Source organism: Capra hircus, chromosome 11, assembly GCF_001704415.2.
Source record: "Capra hircus breed San Clemente chromosome 11, ASM170441v1, whole genome shotgun sequence".
NCBI lineage: Eukaryota > Metazoa > Chordata > Mammalia > Artiodactyla > Bovidae > Capra > Capra hircus.
The window spans coordinates 13,809,540-13,828,815 of NC_030818.1; the positions used below are offsets into that span (position 1 = coordinate 13,809,540).

General features: G+C 45.8%; 1 protein-coding gene across 2 annotated transcripts in view; it reads left to right on the forward strand.

Annotated features, from left to right (window-relative positions):
- TGFA (transforming growth factor alpha) overlaps positions 1–19,276 on the forward strand; it is a 112,153-nt gene that overhangs the window by 72,155 nt on the left and 20,722 nt on the right. Inside the window, exon 3 of one of the 2 annotated variants that reach the window (XM_005686385.3) lies at positions 19,108–19,228. In XM_005686385.3, the coding sequence (XP_005686442.1) occupies positions 19,108–19,228 (121 nt within the window). The remainder of the gene's footprint in view (positions 1–19,107; positions 19,229–19,276) is intronic. The other variant, XM_013967513.2, reaches the window with a different exon arrangement.

The window sequence follows — 19,276 nt, forward strand, 5'->3', positions numbered from 1 at the left end:
CATGATGTACTCTGCATATAAGTTAAATAAGCAGGTGACAGTATACAGCCTTGACGTACTCCTTTGCCAATTTTAAACCAGTCCATTGTTCCATGTCCAGTTCTAATTGTTGCTTCTGGACCTGCATACAAGTTTCACAGGAGGCAGGGTAAGGTGGTCTGGGTATTCTCATCTCTTGAAAAATTTTGCAGTTTGTTGTGATCCACACAGTCAGAGGCTTTAGTGTAGTCAATGAGGATGTTTTTCTGGAATTCCCTTGGTTTCTCTACAATCCAACGGCTGTTGGAAATTTGATCTCTGGATCCTCTATCTTTTCTAAATCCAGTTTGTACCTCTGGAAGTTCTCATTTCATGTACTGTTGAAGCTAACTTGAAGGATTTTGAACATTACCTTGCTAGCATGTGAAATGAGTGCAATAGTACAGTAGTTTGAACATTCTTTGGCATTGCCTTTCTTTGGGATTGGAATGAAAACTGACCTTTTCTAGGCGTGTGGCCTCTGCTGAGTTTAAATGGTTAGAGTCATAGAACTATGTCCCAGGGCTTTTGTAAGAATTAACTCAGATGATGCATGGAAACCTAAAGCATTTGGTAAAGTGGTTTTTGTAATAGTTGTTTTTGTTGTTATCATGCAGGACTGTTTTAAGAAGGGCACTAAAAAGGTCAGGATCTGTCCTGAGGTAAAAAGTTTACAGACTTTCCCACTTAAAGAACATTTATAGGAATTGCAGTGATTAGTTATGTATTGCTGTGTAACAAATTACCCCAAAGTTTAGCAGCTTAATCAGTAAACATTTATCCCATACAGATTCTGAGACTCAGGAATTATGAAGCAGCTTAGCTGAGAGGTTTTGGCTCAGGGTCTCTTACAGAGGATGCTTTCAAGATGTCAACTGGGGCTGAACTGTCATCTGGCAGCTTGACTGGGGGCTGAATAATGGCTCCTTCACATAACTCTTGGGTGAAGACTTCAGTTTCTTGCCACGTGGACCTCTCCATTGAGTGTCCTGATGACCTGGCAACTAGCTTCCCCCAGGGTAAATGATCAGAGAGAAAGCAAGGCAGAAGTTACGGTGCCTTTTGTGACCTAGCCTCTGAAGTCACATACCATCCGTATTCTATTGGTCACCCCTGACACAGTATGGGAGGCAAATTCACAAGGCCATGGATACCAGGAGCTGGGGATCACTGGGACCCCATCTTGAATGCCAGCTTTGCTGGGACTTATCACCACAGAGTCTCAGACATTTGGTAGCTGACTGCAAATACATGAAAGGACTATTTTCTGGAAGAGGGAGATATTTTGTGTGGCTTCCAAGGACAGAGTCAAACTGATAATCAGAGAGTTTTCAGGGAGGCATAAGTCAACTTGGTTTGAGGCAGGACCTCGTTGCATAAACTGACCCAAGTGCAAGGAGTTGCCTTAGAGGGTAGTGAGCACCTGTGTATAAGAAGAGTCAAGCACAGCTGGATGCCCCCCTCAGGGACGCCATATGGAGGGATGGGCTCTGGGCTAGCCATAAATTTAGATATGAGCACCTCCATCTCTGTAATATTTCATTTCTGGGTTAGGGGAGAATCTGGGAACATGGGACCCTTTACACAGCCTTATTTCTATTATTTTGCTATTGGTGGAAAAGAACTGTTTCATCAAAATATAAGATCTTTGTTTCTCAACCAGTGTGGCTTAGAAAAACTATTAACAGGTAAAATGACCTTGGTGTTTCTAGAATCCCCTAACATGTCTCCTTTTAAGAACAGAGTTCTGATGTGGTTGGTTTACACTTAGTCTGTGGTGCTGAGAAGACTCGTGAGAGTCTGTTGGGCTGCAAGGAGATCAAGCCAGTCAATCCTAAAGGAAATGAGTCCTGAATATTCATTGGAAGGACTGATGCTGAAGCTGAAGCTCCAATACTTTGGCCACCTGATATGAGGAACTGACTCATTGGAAAAGACCCTGATGCTGGGAAAGATTGAAGGCAGGAGGAGAAGGGGAAGACAGAGGATGAGATGGTTGGATGGCATCACCAGCCTAATGGGCATGAGTTTGAGCAATCTCCGGGAGTTGGTGATGGACAGGGAAGCCTGGCATGCTGCAGTCCATGGGGTTGCAAAGAGTCAGACACAGCTGAGCGAATGAACTGAACTGTGGGGTTTAAACCAGGAATTCTCAACTTTTTATGAGACAAAGGCTTTAGATCTTGGAAGAGGCAGGACTGAGTTTTTCTCTTTGGGAATCCCAGCAGACCTAGGAGAGAGGGGTGAAGATACAGTTCTAGGGGTACTGGCTGGTTCAGACATCTACCAGGGGGAAACCAATCTACTCTGAGCCTGCGGAAGTACTCGCTGACACTTGACTGGGGATTCCATAGGGAGAACTGAGAATGCACTCATGGTAAAAATAGCTTCCTGGAAAAACTTAAGTAGTTGATGGGGGTGGTGAGGCAGTGTTACGCTGGTCACCCTATGTGCACATAATGTAGGAAATGTCATTTCCTACAGGAAGGGAGACTCGAGCATACCACTTCGTTCCTTCGTTCCTTCTTCCTCTATCTGCCCTTGGACGCTCATTGAAATGAGTGATCAATGGAACATGAAATTATTTCTAAACTTTCAGCAGTCCTAGAAGCCCTGAAAAAGTTCTGCCAGTGAATGTACAGATGGGATCCCTCCTGCCCCAGAGCAGCATCCCCCGCCTCCAGGAGGTGAGGGGATTAACAGGAGAAGAATCAACACCTTGGAAGACCCGGGTATGTGGGTGAGAGCTGGCCATGTGGCAGTGGGATGAGGGGAGGTCCGTCTGTCTGGATCCTCTCTAAACCTCAAGAAAGGACACACTAGTCAGGGCCTCTCTGAGTGATGAGGTTGGTCAGCTCTTATTCTTGCCATGGCATGGGTGCCTAGCAACCAAGAGAAGAAAAACTTCTGGTGCAAAGAGAAAACCCTCTGCTGCACTTGCTCTGCCTCCTACTGAACAGATTCCTCAGATATTTAATACTGGTACTTAAACTTGGCCTTTCCTATCTTTATCTGGGCCCAAAGTGTTGAACAGGGCCACGCAGTCTCTGATGGAAACTATCTTAACTCTCCATCATACTCTACAAGGTAGGTCTTTGTCTGTAAAGATGATGATGCAAGACTTTACTGGCCACATGAAAAGATTTATTATATGAGAAGAATATTCTTGAGGGATTTCAGTAAGTGTCTCTATGCTAGGGCTACGCTAAGTCACTTTAGTCGTGTCTGACTCTCTGTGACCCTGTGGACTGTAGCCTGCCAGAATCCTCTGTCCATGGGATTCTCCAGGCAGGAATACTGGAGTGGGTTGCCATGCCCTTTTCCAGGGGATCTTCTCGACCCAGGGATCGAACCTGCAGGAGATTCTTTATCATGGAGAAGATGTTGAATTACCTCTAATTTGTGTCTTTGAGACTGCAGCTGACATTGCATCTATAAAACCACAGCAGGGAGCTATTAGTAAACACACACACACAACTGCAAGGAGATGAAAAAACATGGCAACCCAGTTTGAATCCACAATGGACCAATGAGCAACAGGTTGGATATGACTGTAAATCAAATCACCGGATTTTTTTGTTTTAATGACCTGAGAAATAGCACTAGGAGCTCAGGGACACAAAGATAAAATTATTGAGGAGAGAAATGTGAAAAACAGAACTAAGTGATCCAATATACAGATAATAATATTTCCAAATGAAGAAAGAAAAGAGCAAACTAAGGTTGACACAGTCGTGGATGAACTAATTAAAGAGAACTTTTCCCCTGATAGCTCAGTTGGTAAAGAATCCGCTTGCAATGCAGGAGACCCTGGTTTGATTCCTGGGTTGGAAAGAGCCACTGGAGAAGAGATAGGCTACCCACTCCAGTATTCTTGGGCTTTCCTTGTGGCTCAGCTGGTAAAGAATCCACCTGCAATGCGGGAGACCTGGGTTCGATCCCTGGGTTGGGAAGATCCCCTGGAGAAGGAAAAGGCTACCCACTCCAGTATGCTGGCCTGGAGAATTGCGTGGACTGTATAGTCCATAGGGTCACAAAGAGTTGGACACAACTGAGCAACTTTCACTCACTCAAGCTGAAAAAGATGTGTCCTTAAGAATGAGAGCATTAATGTTCAATGTAACTTGACGAGTTTTCGTTACAAAGGAAAAAATCTCATAAGCATCCAGGTGAAAACAAAAAACAGGTTTCTTAGAAAGAATGCTACAATGAAGCCAGCTTCGAGGCTCCTCGTCAACTACAAGCCACAAGTCAGTGGTAGGTGGCCTCACAGGGTCTACAGATTGTGACCCAAGTGTCATTCACATACAAAGCCATAAACATGGGTGAGTAAACAGAAAGATGTTCTCTGACACGTAATATTTCATGATGTAGACATACCCTCACAGGCTCTTCCTGAAAAATGTTCAAATATCCTCTACGGCTAGATGGCATGTGTATCAGGAGTAAAAGCCCCCAAACGAGGACGATGTGATGTAGAAAAAGCAGTGATGGTGTGTTTCCAAGCAATGGTTGTTGATTTAGTTACCCTACTACAGATGTCAAAATTAATTCGTAAAGTTACATATGGAAATAATTAAAAGGGACATGAAATCAAACTGTAGTAACTGGGGACAAGACAAAGGGGGAAGTAAAAGTATACGACATTTCTTATCTAAAAGAATGTCTAGTTTCATTCTTAATTTGGATAATTAGGGAAAATAAATATTTTAAATTTAAAGATGACCATCAATAGATTAAAAGAGAATATGTATATTCTAGATCGTTAAAAGAGAAAAGTCAAAGAAACATAGTTCTTGATGCAAAAGGATAGCTGCTGCTGCTGCTGCTGCTGCTGCTAAGTCGCTTCAGTCATGTCCGACTCTGTGCGACCCCATAGATGGCAGCCCACCAGCCTCCCCTGTCCCTGGGATTCTCCAGGCAAGAATACCAGAGTGGGTTGCCATTTCCTTCTCCAATGCGTGAAAGTGAACTCGCTCAGTCGTGTCCAACTCATAGCGACCCCATGGACTGCAGCCTACCAGGCTCCTCCATCCGTGGGATTTACCAGGCGAGAGTACTGCAGTGGGGTGCCACTGCCTTCTCTGAAAAGGACAGCAACAACAGAAAAAAGAAAACTACTAGAAAATAACCATTTGTAAAATATTTTAGAAAGTAGTGGTTATTTCTCAGCAATGGCAATTAATTTTCTTAGCACTTTTAGATGTTCTAAAATTTCTACAATGAACATGTGTTACTTTTTAAATAACAAATTATAAAGCTCTTTCTGGCACTGTTATAAAAGTTGTTTTCTAATAACACACTACCAGTAAAACTAAAGGCTGCGTGGAAAGCCCCCAGTGATATTGCTATTATCGAGATCCTTTGATGTAGATGGTCATGTATTTTTTTCTGGTGCTATAAGATTTTATGACTAGTGAGATACAAGATGTAGCAATTTGGATAAATTGTAGGGTACCACCTTCTGTATCAGGAGGACTGAAGATGTGGTAGACACGGTGCTATCCTGCCTTGGTGATTTTTTGTCCAGAGAGATTTGATAGCCTAGTAATGACACATATCATTTGTGTCATTTCAGTCAAAATAGCTGGACCTTGCCTGCTGTAAAATTGTGGCAGCAGTGCTTTATATTTTGTCGTGTTCTCAGACTTCCACTTGAAGAAGTAGCCTTTGCTCAGTTACAAATGCTGGTCTCATAAACATTCTGCAAGGACAGGTCGTTCCTGGCCCCCGAAAGACTATTACCAACCCTGCAAAGGGGTGTGAGCATTGATCTGACCCTTGTAGGTTGGAGAGGGGACAGAACATACCTTAAGGTGAGGAGCAAAGGGTTCAAACTGGAGGCTTCCAATAAGAGTCAGGTGGATGTGAGAGTCTAAGTGTAAGATATGTTGGTATTTGGATGAGGTTCCCAGAAAGGACTATGGGAAAAAAGGAGAAAAGGAAGTGATTTATTAAGAGGATTTTTCCCTCTTCAGAAATCCACTAACTAACCCCCAAACACTGTCAGGCTTAGCACTTGAGTTACAATCCCTGCTGCAACAGACAAGCCCTGAATGCTGTTTGCTGCTGCTGCTAAGTCGCTTCAGTTGTGACCGAATCTGTGTGACCCCATAGACGGCAGCCCACCAGGCTCCTCCGTCCTTGGGATTCTCCAGGCTGTCTACTTCCTGCTTATTTCAAAGTCTGTGCAGGTGTTCCTGGCCCTTCAGACTTCTTCCCTTGCAGTTATCCAAAGACCCAGGCTCTGTGCCCCTGGAAGGACATCTGGCCAGCAGCTGGAAAAAGAAAAAGGGAGATGTCCCTGCTTCTATGGACCAAAGTAGTGCATATAGCCTCTGCTCACATCCATTGGCCATAACATGGTCACACTTACCTGCAAGGGAGTCTGAGAAGTGTAGTCTGTGTGTCTAAGGAGGAAAGTAACAGGTTTGGAGGAACTCATGGGAGTTTCTGCTGCAGATTTTTCCCTTCTCATTCCCTGCCTCCTTCACAGAATGGTTTCCTTACTGTCCTCTTTCAATTAAAAAAAAAAGACATGAGTGTAGGAGTTGGAAGTGGAGTAGACAGTGGAAGCATGTGAAATTTACGTGCCTAAGAGGCCAAGCCCGAGGTCAACTTTTATTAAACGTCTTTCATCTGAGCATCATCTGTCTTCTCTAAACATTTATTTTGTGTCTCCCTCCTCCTTTCCCTTTATAATGATAAAACACAAGGCAGTAACATGATTTGTGCTATGCAGATTCAAATCTAAATTTCTAAAGGTTGGTCTTCTATATAAAAATTGTTTAAACTTTGCCTTTTTAATGTTGTGCAGTTTATTTTTTTATTATTTTTTTAAGTGTTCATTTTATTATTTATTTATTTATTTATTATTTTTTTATTTTACTTTACAATACTGTATTGGTTTCAAACTCTAAATGTTCACTTTATAAAATTTGAAAAATTATTTTTAAAAAATGATTGCCCATCATCCCACCAACTCTCTCATCAGCTCATGGTTTTCCTTCTGGAATATAATCTTGATTAAAGGACTCTTACCTAAGGGCAACCAAAAACCATCAATATAACACCCAGGTTGAAAAGGACAAGTAATGTATTTGTCATGGGACAAAGCCCCAGCCACGAAAATCACATCTGTGTTTTTAAAGCTGTTGAGCTTTGCCTCAAATTTATCTCTGGATACCTCTGTTTCCTCACTTTACAATGAGGAGTGTCCTTCATCTACCCAGACCGCATCTGCAGACGGTAAAAGAAAAAGGCATCTGTCAAAAGTTCTGAGGGCATAGAATGTTCTAGAAAAAAGTCATCCCAATAGTGCTTACATATACTCAATGTGGAGGGTTTGAAGGGATTATGGTTCAAAGACTCAACAAGAGGAAGCATTTTTTCCTAAGGGGGAATTGAGGGTTTCCTGCCAACCTCTTCACCTAACAATTTTGATATTTAATAAAGAGGAGAACAGAAACACACAGAGATTGCAAACCCAGGTAGCCCCAGGCTCCAACGGGGCTGCTCCTTCAACAAAGTCAAAAGAGAATTCCCCGTCTAGCAGGGCTCAGCTGTGGTTCCCAGAGCCGTTCACATCTGGATTCAGAGCTGGTGATGAGAGCCAAAGGTAGATATCCTTGTTTACTTTGTAAACGGAAGTTTGAAATGAAATCTTTTCAAAATGCTGGTTGACACCCAAGAGGATGTAATTAGAACAAGGGGCTTTCTGGTTTGAAGATTTAGAAGAAAGAAATGATCTGTCTCTTTGAAATCACATTATTAAATTGTAACAGAGATGGGAGGTTTGACTTTCAGTCTTCAAAGCAAAGTCATGACTGGCAATTTTCTTAGTTTGGTTTTTTGCTTTAATTCACGAAGGCCAAGGTAGAGAAGAAGCAATCAGGGGGCTGGAGAACAGGGTCTGGAGGAGAGAGAAATGCTGATTGGAGATGGGTGATCTTCCATGTCCTGTGTGTTTCCCTTCTTTTTCCAACTCATGGACTTAAAATGCAGTTTGGGGGCTATTGGGGACATCTCACACATGCCTCTCTCTCCCTTCCCCATGAACTTTAGGGGAGGAGGTGGTATCACTGGTGGAAGCTGGACACACGTAGAGGCCAAGTTGAAATTCTTAATGGTGCGCATCTTTAGATGAGTGGCCCACACTTCACATGACGTCACTGAAATTTTATTTTAGATTCCTAAAGCCTCTTTGCTAATTAAAACCATTTTGCCTTGGGACTTTTAGCTCTTTTAATTCTAAAATAGCCCTGAGAATTTCATGGTAATTCCTGATTAGTTTACTCTTCAAATGAGAGTTGTCTTACCTGCAGAAGGTGCCCTTGAGAGTCTAACCCTCACCTCTCTCTTTGGCTCTTTCTCCCTCTCCCCAGCCCCTTCTCTCTGTCTCTCCCTCTTTTTTCTCCCTCTCTCTCTCACACACCCTCTCTGAAGTGACACACCCTCAGGGGCTTTAGATTCTGCCAACCCAGGAGTTCTGATTTAGCTCTACCATTTGCTAACGCAGCAACACTGAACATCCGTAACTTCCCTTGGCTTTCCTGTCCTCATCTGTAGGCTGGGGTGGTAAGGAGCACCTCATAGGACTTTGGTGGGGATTAAACAGAATTCTCTGTATAAAACGCTGGATATTGTGCTTGCATTTAGTAGACAGTGTGTTACTGGTATTGTTCAGTCGCTCAGTCACGTCCGACTCTGCAGCTCCATGGCCTGCAGCACACCAGGCTTCCCTGTCCTTCACCATCTCCCAGAGTTTGCTCAAACTCACGTCCACCAAGTCGGTGATGCCATCCGACCATCTCATCCTCTGTCGTCTCCTTCTCCTGCCTTCAATCTTTCCCAGCATCAGGGTCTTTTCTGGTGAGTTGGCTTGTCACATCAGGTGGCCAAAGTGTTGGAGCTTCAGCTTCAGCATCAGTCCTTCCAATGAATATTCAGGGTTGATTTCCTTTAGGATTGACTAGTTTGATTTCTTTGCTGTCCGAGGGACAACTACTACTATAACTATTATTAATAGTAACAGTAATCATCATTATTAGCATCACCACAGTCCAACTTCAGAAAACCCTTATTGGGTTTAAAAATTTAAGCCCAGGTACTTTGTTTTTTAGGAATAGAATGGTGCTTTAATTTTAAGGAGAGTATTGGTCAAAAAAAAATTGCTGCAAACACCAAACTTACTGGGAAACATTAGATGAACTTGCTTCCTATTTCACTCAGAAAATTTAAACCATCAGAAGAGAACTCCTCCAGACTCTTACAACTCTACCAATTTGCCAGCACCTATTCAATTATATGCTACGTTCCTCTTGACTCTTATAAATACATTATCTGGGCTTCTGTCCTAAGGCAACCAACCTCATATACACTGGACCTCATCTCTCTATATTTTACATAAGGACAGTGGTCAAAAATCTTTTTCATCTACATGTCCCTTTTTCAGAATCGTTTTACATCATAAACCCAGGTACTTTAGATCAGTGATCCCTAACCTTTTTGGCACCAGGGACCAGTTTTGTGGAAGACAGCTTTTCCATGGACCGGGATTGGTGGGGGGCGGGGGGAGAGGTTTGGGGATGATTCAAGGTGTTACGTTTACTGTTTAGTTAATCTCTGTTATTATTATACCAGCTCATTAGATGAGCTGAGGTTAGATGCTGGAGGTTGGGGAGCCTTGCCTTAGATGGGACATGAACCTGTCAAATTGTTTTTATATTCATGTTATCTGATTCTCTTCTGTTGAATTAGAAAAAGGTACCAAAAGTAATGCAAGTGCTGCCTTTGCCTTAGAAATTGCCACAAGCAGAATGAACCCCATTGGTGTCAAATACCACCAGTGAGTGATTTTCTCTCTGAATATGTATCTGTTTTCTTTTCTGTCTCTCCTCTCCCCTCCCTCTCTCTGTCTCTCTCTCACATACACACACAGGTGTTGTGTTATTTAAAGCCAATATCTTTGTAGGAAATATGTTGTCTGTGTTGTCTGTTTCTTCACCGATACCTTTCTTTAAATTTGGTTCCATCACATCTGATTCCCCTTGAGTCTAATCCTAAAGAGAGAAATACTCAGAGGGGATTAAATTAGCTCAGATGCTCCCTTAGGTTCCTCTCCCACCCCTAACCCAGCATCTTGTTTAAAGCTGCGAAAGCAATTCAGAGTCCAGTTTAGCCCCGCTCTGAGCCAGAAGCTCCCGATTTCTTGGACATGAGCAGCACGTAGCCCAGAGCTTGGGCTCCGGGGAGGGCAGGCTTTGTGAGGCCCTTGGTACTATCCTGTGGGCCAGCCCCCACCCTCTTTGCAGCTCCTCCTCAATCACCCATCATCTGTGGACAGAAACCTCTGTTCCATCTATGGTTTGCAGTCGCTGCTCCCCCATGGGAATAATAAGTTTCACATGTGCCGTCCTCCACTCCTCCCCCAGATAAAGTAATACTTCCTCTTGCTTCTCGTAAAAGTGCCCCTTTCTGATTACTAGAAAGTCATCTAGTTTCCTCACTGCCTAAGAAGCTAAGTATTCCCCTTCCTCACAGCCACGTGACTTGCAGAGTCTGATTGAGTTTGATTATGTGCCTTCTCAGCATCTGTCTTCCCGGACTGAATAGTGTTCTAATCTTCTATAGCCCTTTGCTCTCTTAAAATCAAAGAGAACTGAGGTTTCTAGTACTTTCTAGCTGCATTGGCAAGGTTACCTAAGCTTTAGTTCTGGTTCCTCATCTGAAAAATAGAGAAGAGTGATGTTGACCCCACAGGTGGTGTGAGGTCTCCATGCTCTTAAGTCGGGGTGGAGCAGTGGGCAGGGTCTAAAAGTCAGATTAAGACCAGGGGAAGGGAAAGATCAACTAGGTTCAAAATTAGCCAGTGTTGGAAAAAAACTGATTGAAACTGAGTAGATCTGTATTCGGGGATCATGTAATAGGAAAAGTATACTGTCTTTGAGAGTCTTAGGGTAGGAGTGGTAGTGGAAAAACAGTGCATCAGTGACATCAGTGGGATGCCAGGAGATGGCAGAGCTTCTTAGAGTTGCTTTCCTCTCATTGCTTAACTGTAACAAAGGATCGCCCCCCCTTAAAAGATGGTCCTGTGAAGCCAAACTACTTTCAGATTGCTTTACATCTGACCTTTTAAAAGTGTTCGCTGCCCTTGGTTTGTGAATGAGTTGAGTGGTTATATCACACCACCACCACACACATCCCAAATTCAGCAGAATTGAGCTCCCCTCGATTGACTAGTAGCCCTTAGGAATGAGATGTATCTTCCTACTCCTGTGACTGTAACTGAGATTACTCTCCTGTGCTCTGCTGACTCCCACTGGCAACCACGCCCTGGCCGTCTGCCCCTCACAGTGGCACAGGAAATGCCCTCACTGACTGCCTTCCTCTCTGTGGTGAAGGCCAGGAGCGTTAGCACACTCAGGACTGACAGTGCTCTTCCTCGTCAGGATCACTTCTAAAATTTGTGATAGTTCTTTTTCTCACTCCCCGAATGCCCAGGGGAACCAGGGTCCCTGCTCACCAGTCTCCATCTGGGGAGGTGCCTGTGCCCTGCACCACCCCTTTCTCTAAGCCCTGGCTTCGCACTTCTGCCGCCCGGGTGTAAGCCTCTGTACCAGCCTTCCCCTCACACGCTGGCTAATTCTGCAGGTTCACGCGTTGGCTCATGTAAGCCTGGAGTTCCATCCCTGTAAATTGGGCTCACTGGGAGCCTAAAGCGAGCCTTCTCCACCCCAGAACCGAGCCCAGAGGAGTTTGTGCCTCTGGCCTTGGCCCTGGGAGCACCAGTGAGCTGATCTCAGATGCACTCGGCTCCATCCACTCCCCTAACTTCACAGGGGCTGCTGACCAACTGCCATCTTCATAAAATTCATCTGTTGCCTTTTCTCCTAGACATTCCAGAAGCATTAGGTGGCTTTAGACACTTTAGTGTCTGAAGAGAAAATACTCAGCCCCAGGTGAAAAACCTGTCTGAAAGTTCCTACTAAAAAAATAGGTGTCATTCTTAAACTGTCAGAAAGTTAGTCATATTTGAGGAAGTAATGAAATGGCTATAAATGATGTAAGCTTCACAATAGGCAAACGTGTTCACAACTGCTGATGTCTGGAGAAGAGAGTTGAGGAGTCGGCTCTGAGGGACCAGCCCCGCAGAAAGTCCAATTAGGGCTGCTTTTCAAGGGGGTGATTGTCCTCAGCGGTGTGGACGCCCTCCCTCATACCCTTGGGGGAGCAGGGGTGTTAGAAGGCAGTGTTCAGACGGCTGCCTCCGACCCTTCTGACTGCAGAGACCCTTGCCTGAGTTGAATCCGCGGTTTCCACATCCCCTAGATTGCTATTCCAGACCTTCTTCCTGTGAGTGGGGCAGGGGTTCCAGGCCCTATTAGTGGGTCTGTGGTCTCTAGGCAAAGCTTTCATAGCTTCATGAGAGAACAGCGATGTCTGCGAGATACAGATTTGGTTAACAAGCTGGGGAGGCCTCTCATAAATTTCAGAGCAACAGGAACTGAAGGGCTTCAAAACTCCAACTGCAGATGGGCTTGGTATGAGGTCTGTTCCGCAAACCAGAGCATTTGATTTTCCAATCCGCCCACGTGCGCATCAGACCCAGTGGCTGGAAGAGAGGAGGGCAGGGTCTGGAGCCCGAGGGAGGGGCAGCCTACTCACTCCTCCCTGCCTGGACCCCCAGGGCCTCCTTGGAGTTCCTGTTGGCCTCACCTTTCTTTTCCAAGTGAGGTGGCGTTTTCTGTTTTAAGTGTCTAGCCCTTTCCTTCCTTCACTTTGATATTTCCTTGAGTTTCCAGAAAGAACAGAAAGAAAAACTAAGAGGGAGAAAGTAGAGGAGGGTAGAGCAAAAATAAGGAGAGAGAAGAGGGGGAAGGGAAACAGGGACAGAGGCAGGCGGGAAGACTCCTTCTCTGGGAAGATGCTGGGAGTCGGGGTGTTTCCTTGTATCCTCATAGTTATGTATGTAAATGAAAGCTGCTCAGTCTTGTCCGACTCTTTGCGACCCCATGGGCCATAGAATTCTCCAGGCCAGAATACTGGAGTTGGTAGCCGTTCCCTTCTCCAGGGGATCTTCCCAACCCAGGGATCAAACCCAGGTCTCCCTCATTGCAGGTGGATTCTTTACCAGCTGAGCCATAAGGGAAGCCCAAGAATACTGGAGTGGGTAGCCTATCCCTTCTCCAGGATATCTTCCTGACCCAGAAATCAAACCGAGGTCTCCTGCAATGCAGGCAGATTCTTTACCAACTGAGCTACCAGGGAAGCCCCTCATAGTTATGTAAGTTACCAGGAAATCCTCCACCTGATGTGACCGCCTGCCCTGCCTGGCTATAAGGCCAGCAACCAGCATGTAAGGCACACTCAGAAAGCGAAGCCATCTTCTCCCCTCCCAGCCGTGCCCAGAGCCCCTTTTCTCCAGAGCATCCCTGGAGCTTGTGTTAGCATCAGTAGGACAGGTCTGGTCTGTGAGCATACCGTGCTGCGGTGTTGGGGTTTTCACTGCAGAGTCTAGTGGTATGTGAGGCAAATACCTATAAAAGCCCCCAAACAGGAGTAAAATCTCCCCCTGACCTGTAGGGAACTTTGCATGCTGCGCAGGGCTTTTAGGTTTCTCAGCCCAGGAGGCTTAGCCAGGCTTCCCCCTGAGGTTGCTGCAAGTGCAGAGGGCCAGGAGGCGGCCCAGCCTCGGACCATGTCTGGTCCCCTCCTCCCCATCCATTTCCCCAGCACAGGTCACACGCCCCCAGAGCCACTGGACGGGAAACAGGAACCACCCTCACTGTACACATTGAGCTGCTCGGGGTTAAGCACCAGGATGGCACCCAATGCAGACCTTGAGCTAAACGCTCACTCTTAAAATGTTTGGGAGCACATGAGGTCAAGCTCATGTGGCAGAATAGAAATAAAAAGTTTTCATGAGTATGTCGTTGTGTGTGTGTGTGTGTGTGTGTGTGTGCGCAGGCGCACAGGGCAATGTGGGACAGTAGCCCACCAGGCTCCTCTGTCCATGGAATTCTCCAAGCAAGAATACTGGAGAGGATTGTCATTTCCTTCTCCAGGGAATCTTCCCCACCCAGGGATCAAACCAGGGTCTCCTGCACTGTAGGCAGTCTTTAATAACTACACCACCAGGCAAGCCCAGTTCTCCCTAAGTGGTGGATTAAGGATGAGTTTTATTCTCGAAAATGTTTTACATTGGCACTTACAAAAGGTTTCTACGGTGATATATCATTTTGGTAATCAGGAAAAGGGGGTTTAAAATAAACAATATTTCAGTGATCATGGTCATCACCTAGCATCCCTTGGTCCCCTCAGCACTGGGGTTGAGTCAGAACAGTGGGATTGTGGAAGACCAGGAGCCTACCTTCTAAGCATCAGACTCCCCACCTCATCCTGCTCTCTGACTGCAGGGAGCAAACCAGCAGGTGTTCGCCTTCATCACTGTGATGAGGGCAGGGAGCTTCCCCATCGCCTGGCCTCTTTAGCTCTTAGCTGTTGAACAGCAGACGGTGACATTGGCAAGTGTCTCTGCGCTGCCTTCCTGGAAGATGTCGTTCCCCGTAACACTTGAAGTCCCCTTCGAAAGCAGCTGTAGAAGTTACCCTCTGACCACAGACTCGGGCAAAGCTGAGCCTGTCCTGCATATGCGAAATGGGTGCTGCTGCTGCTGCTAAGTCGCTTCAGTCGTGTCCGACTCTGTGTGACCCCATAACCGGCAGCCCACCAGGCTCCTCTGTCCCTGGGATTCTCCAGGCAAGAGTACTGGAGTGGGTTGCCGTTTCCTTCTCCAATGCATGAAAGTGAAGTGAAAGTGAAGTTGCTCAGTCATGTCCTACTCTTCGAGACCCCATGGACTGCAGCCTACCAGGCTCCTCTGTCCATGGGATTCTCCAGGCAAGAGTACTGGAGTGGGGTTGCCATTTCCTTCTCCAGCAAAATGAGTGCATTTCTATCTAATGGACTGTGTGCATCCCTGCTTAGATGGCCTGGAGGCGTGGAACATCAGCACATGCTCAGGACTCTGACGTGTCTTCATGTGTAACTTGATACCTGACTTCTTGGTTAATCTAGACCCCTGCCCTTGTATTCCTTTGTCTGCTCTGCCCTTTCCGTTCTCCCTGCCTGTCTCTGTCGGTCTCTTTCTGTTTCTTCCTCTTTCTCCCGCTTCCCTCCTCCACCCCTCTCTCCACCTCTGTCTCTCCTTCCCTCTGTCCTTTCTGTGTATCTTCTCTCCTTCCCCCCACCCACCCAACAGTCCCTCCCTCCCTCTCCATCTCTCTCTCTCTTTCCCTCACACACACACACACCTTCCCCACTTGCATCTCCTTTCTGTGGTACCTATTTTTATAAAGCTTCAAGTCATTTATGAGATGAGGCAAAATATCCATAGATACAGGTTAAACAAGATCGCGACAGTGAGTCTCCTCCTGCCCCATCAGCTCTGGGGAGTAGTGTTCCCACAGACAGATTTAGTGTTCCTTTTAATATGTTTCTGTTGACCTGACACTTCACCACCAAGACCGTCAGGGGATTCTAGGCTTTAGTATCACAGAGGAGCTTGGAGAGCTGGAAGATGATCGGCTCCAGCAAGGGTCCCCTTCAGGAACCCTGTTGTTTTACTCTTCTGAGCGGCCTCTTGTCTCTCTCCATTGTTTCCTGTGATACTAGCTTGGTTCTGGTGATGAGTGCCCATCAGAATCACCTGGAGGGCAAAAGGTACTGTATGTCAATTCTGTCTCAATAAACCTGACTTTAAAAAGAAAAATCACTTGGGCTGGGCAGCTTGTCACACGAATTCCTAGGCCCCACCCCAAGGATCCTAATCCCTTAGTCTAGGGTGGGGCCCAGGAACTTGGCTTTCTGACAAGCTGCAGGGATGTGAAGCTGTCGGCCCACAGATCACACGTGAAGGAGCCTGGCTGTGAGCCCTGACAAGGGACTCGCAATAGCCACTTCCAAGGGGTTGTCTAAAAGGCCTTTTATAGAGCTTATCAAAAGCCTTTTTTGACATCTAATCAAATCAGATCCACTGGTCTCCAGTCCCTTCGTCTCTCCATATTTGCCCCTTGACGAGTTTAGTGAGCACAGAAATGCTGGTTATGTGACTGACAGCAGACCCTTTCAGCCTCGACTTATCATCCCAGTGTCTGCTGTCAGCAAGTGGCCAAGCCACTCGTGAAACACTTGGGCCCAGGACTCGCAGGTAACTGAAATCAGCCCCCGTGTCCTGGAGGCGACTTCTGGGCACGGAGGTGCTGCAGGCAGGAGCAGGGCTGGCCGCCTGTCCTGGGTTGCCCCCTTCACCTGGCTTTGGGCTTCTCTGCTGGTCTTCACATGTGAAAGTCACTGTCTTCAGTGACTGAAAGACATCCCCGGACTTTAAGTTGCACTGCAGTGAACTTATCAAGATTCCCGGAAGAAATATCAATAACCTCAGATATGCAGATGACACCACCCTTATGGCAGGAAGTGAAGAGGAATTAAAAAGCCTCTTGATGAAAGTGAAAGAGGAGAGTGAAAAAGTTGGCTTAAAGCTCAACATTCAGAAAATGAAGATCATGGTATCTGGTCCCATCACTTCATGGCAAATAGATGGGTAAACAGTAGAAACAGTGTCAGACTTTATTTTTTGGGGCTCCAAAATCACTGCAGATGGTGACTGCAGCCATGAAATTAAAAGACTCTTACTCCTTGGAAGGAAAGTTATGACCAACCTAGATAGCATATTCAAAAGCAGAGACATTACTTTGTCAACAAAGGTCTGTCTAGTCAAGGCTATGGTTTTTCCTGTGGTCATGTATGGATCTGAGAGTTGGACTGTGAAGAAGGCTGAGAGCCGAAGAATTGATGCTTTTGAATTGTGGTGTTGGAGGAGACCCTTGAGAGTCCCTTGGACTGCAAGGAGATCCAACCAGTCCATTCTGAAGGAGATCAGCCCTGGGATTTCTTTGGAAGGAATGATGCTAAAGCTGAAACTCCAGTCCTTTGGCCACCTCATGCGAAGAGCTGATTCATTGGAAAAGACTTTGATGCTGGGAGGGATTGGGGGCAGGAGGAGAAGGGGACGACTGAGGATGAGATGGCTGGATGACATCACTGACTCGATGGATGCGAGTCTGAGTCAACTCCGGGAGTTGGTGATGGACAGGGAGGCCTGGCGTGGTGCGATTCATGGGATCACAAAGAGTCGGACACGACTGAACGATTGAACTGAACTGAACTGAACTGAACTGAACTGAACTTATGGGGAGAGGAGGAGATTATATATTAGAGTGGTCTGGTCACATGTGGGGACTCATTAGCATCATGGGATTGTGAGTGCTGATAACAGAAGAGCTAACAGTGAGCATAGTACTTAATATGCTTGGCCTCGCTCAACCTCAGAGCCACCACGAGGCAGAGGACTCACCGTGTCACAGAAGTGGAAGCTCAGAACGGTATCCAGGCAGCAGAGGCAGGACCCTAATCCATGTCCTTCTGCCTCCTCAGCCCAAGGTCATGACCTCTAAGGGCTCTGCATCAAGGATTCTGCTGGTTTTTTTTGTTGTTCAGTCGCTAAGTCATGTCCAACTCTTTGTGACCCCATGGACTGCAGCACGCCAGGCGTACCTGTCCTTCACTGTCTCCTGGAGTTTGCTCAATTTCATGTCCATTGAGTTGGTGATGCTATCTAACCGTCTTATCTTCTGCCTCCCCGTTCTCCTTTTGCCTTCCATCTTTCCCAGCATCAGGCTCTTTTCCATTGAATCAGCTCTTCACATCAGGTGGCCAAAGTATTGGAGCTTCAGCATCAGTCCTTCCAATGAATATTCAGGGTTGATCTTCTTTAGGATTGACTAGTTTATTCTCCTTGTTGTCCAAGAGATTCTCAAGAGTCTCCTTCAGCACCATAATTTGAAAGCATCAAAGCTGTGCTCTTTAGGCTCTGTTTTTTTCCATCAGAATTATGAGTTTTCCACAATTGTGATACTTCTAGAAGCAAATCATAAATAGATAGCAACATGAGTTTACTATTTCACAATGGTTGAAAATCTTACAATATGAATTTGGAGTTTAATTCACTCAAAAACACAAGAGCTCCATGCAACATATATCCCCCCACCAAAAAATATATGAGAATGACCTACTCCCTAAATGCCCAAACACAAATATAAGAGAACCTTTTGAAAGATGCAGCAAAAACATCTGTCATGCCATCTTGAAATAGCTACCTACTGTGTCTGAAGGGTTGTTTGGACAAAACAGGGCTATTGGAGTCTAATAAATCCCTTTGGGCTGGTCAGTAGGTGACGTGTGGTTCCTTACAGTGCTTCTGAGCAGCCTGAGAGGTCTAATGATGCCCCAAGCTCCTGAGAGTCACAGAGCTCCGAGTGGACCCGACTCTGTTACCTCTCCCCACTGCCACCCTGGCTTTCCCAGCCCTGCTGGTGCCTCTCCCAGGTGGGCTTGTATACATTAAGTCATCTTCATGGCATGATCACAACTGATCCCACCAGCCCAGAGAGACCCTGCCGCCATGTTTCTGTAAATCCTTCCCAGACTTCTTCAGGTCTAAATTTCTGTGTGTTTGCATAGAATCATACTATACAGACCACAATGGAAATGCACTACTCTCTTATAGTTATATATCATGAACATCTTTTTGCATCATAATTCTTCCTCAGCATCAACTGAACGGTTAAATAGTACTCTTCTGTAACTTTCTTCAGTTTCCTGCCTTTAAAACAGATTTTTATGGAGGCTGTCTTTTAAAAAAAATGATCTCTATCATTTTGCAAAAGTAAAATTAGGTCGTTCTTGGGGAATAGGCTTTAAATAGTAAAATTGCTGTGATATCTCTGAATTACACTGAGGCTTTTGGGGAGACTGTTTTTTTCCCTACAAAGCTAAGTAAGTAAAGCCCCCTGGAAAGCTCACAAGCAGGTTCTGGACTGGCCATTGGATAATTCATGAGAGCTGAGGAGGAGATGCTGGTAGGGACTAGACACCCCAGCCATCCAGGCTCCTTCTCCAGGGGGGTGGGGACCGGTGGGATGTCTTGTTGTGCCTTGAATCTGAGCCAAATGTCTTCTCTCTCCCCAGCAGACCCGCCCGTGGCTGCAGCTGTGGTGTCCCATTTTAATGACTGCCCAGCTTCCCACAGTCAGTTCTGCTTCCATGGAACCTGCAGGTTTTTGGTGCAGGAGGAGAAGCCAGCGTGTGTGTAAGTGTCCCTTGCGGTCTGCAGTGCTGGGGCTGCAGGCAACCCAGC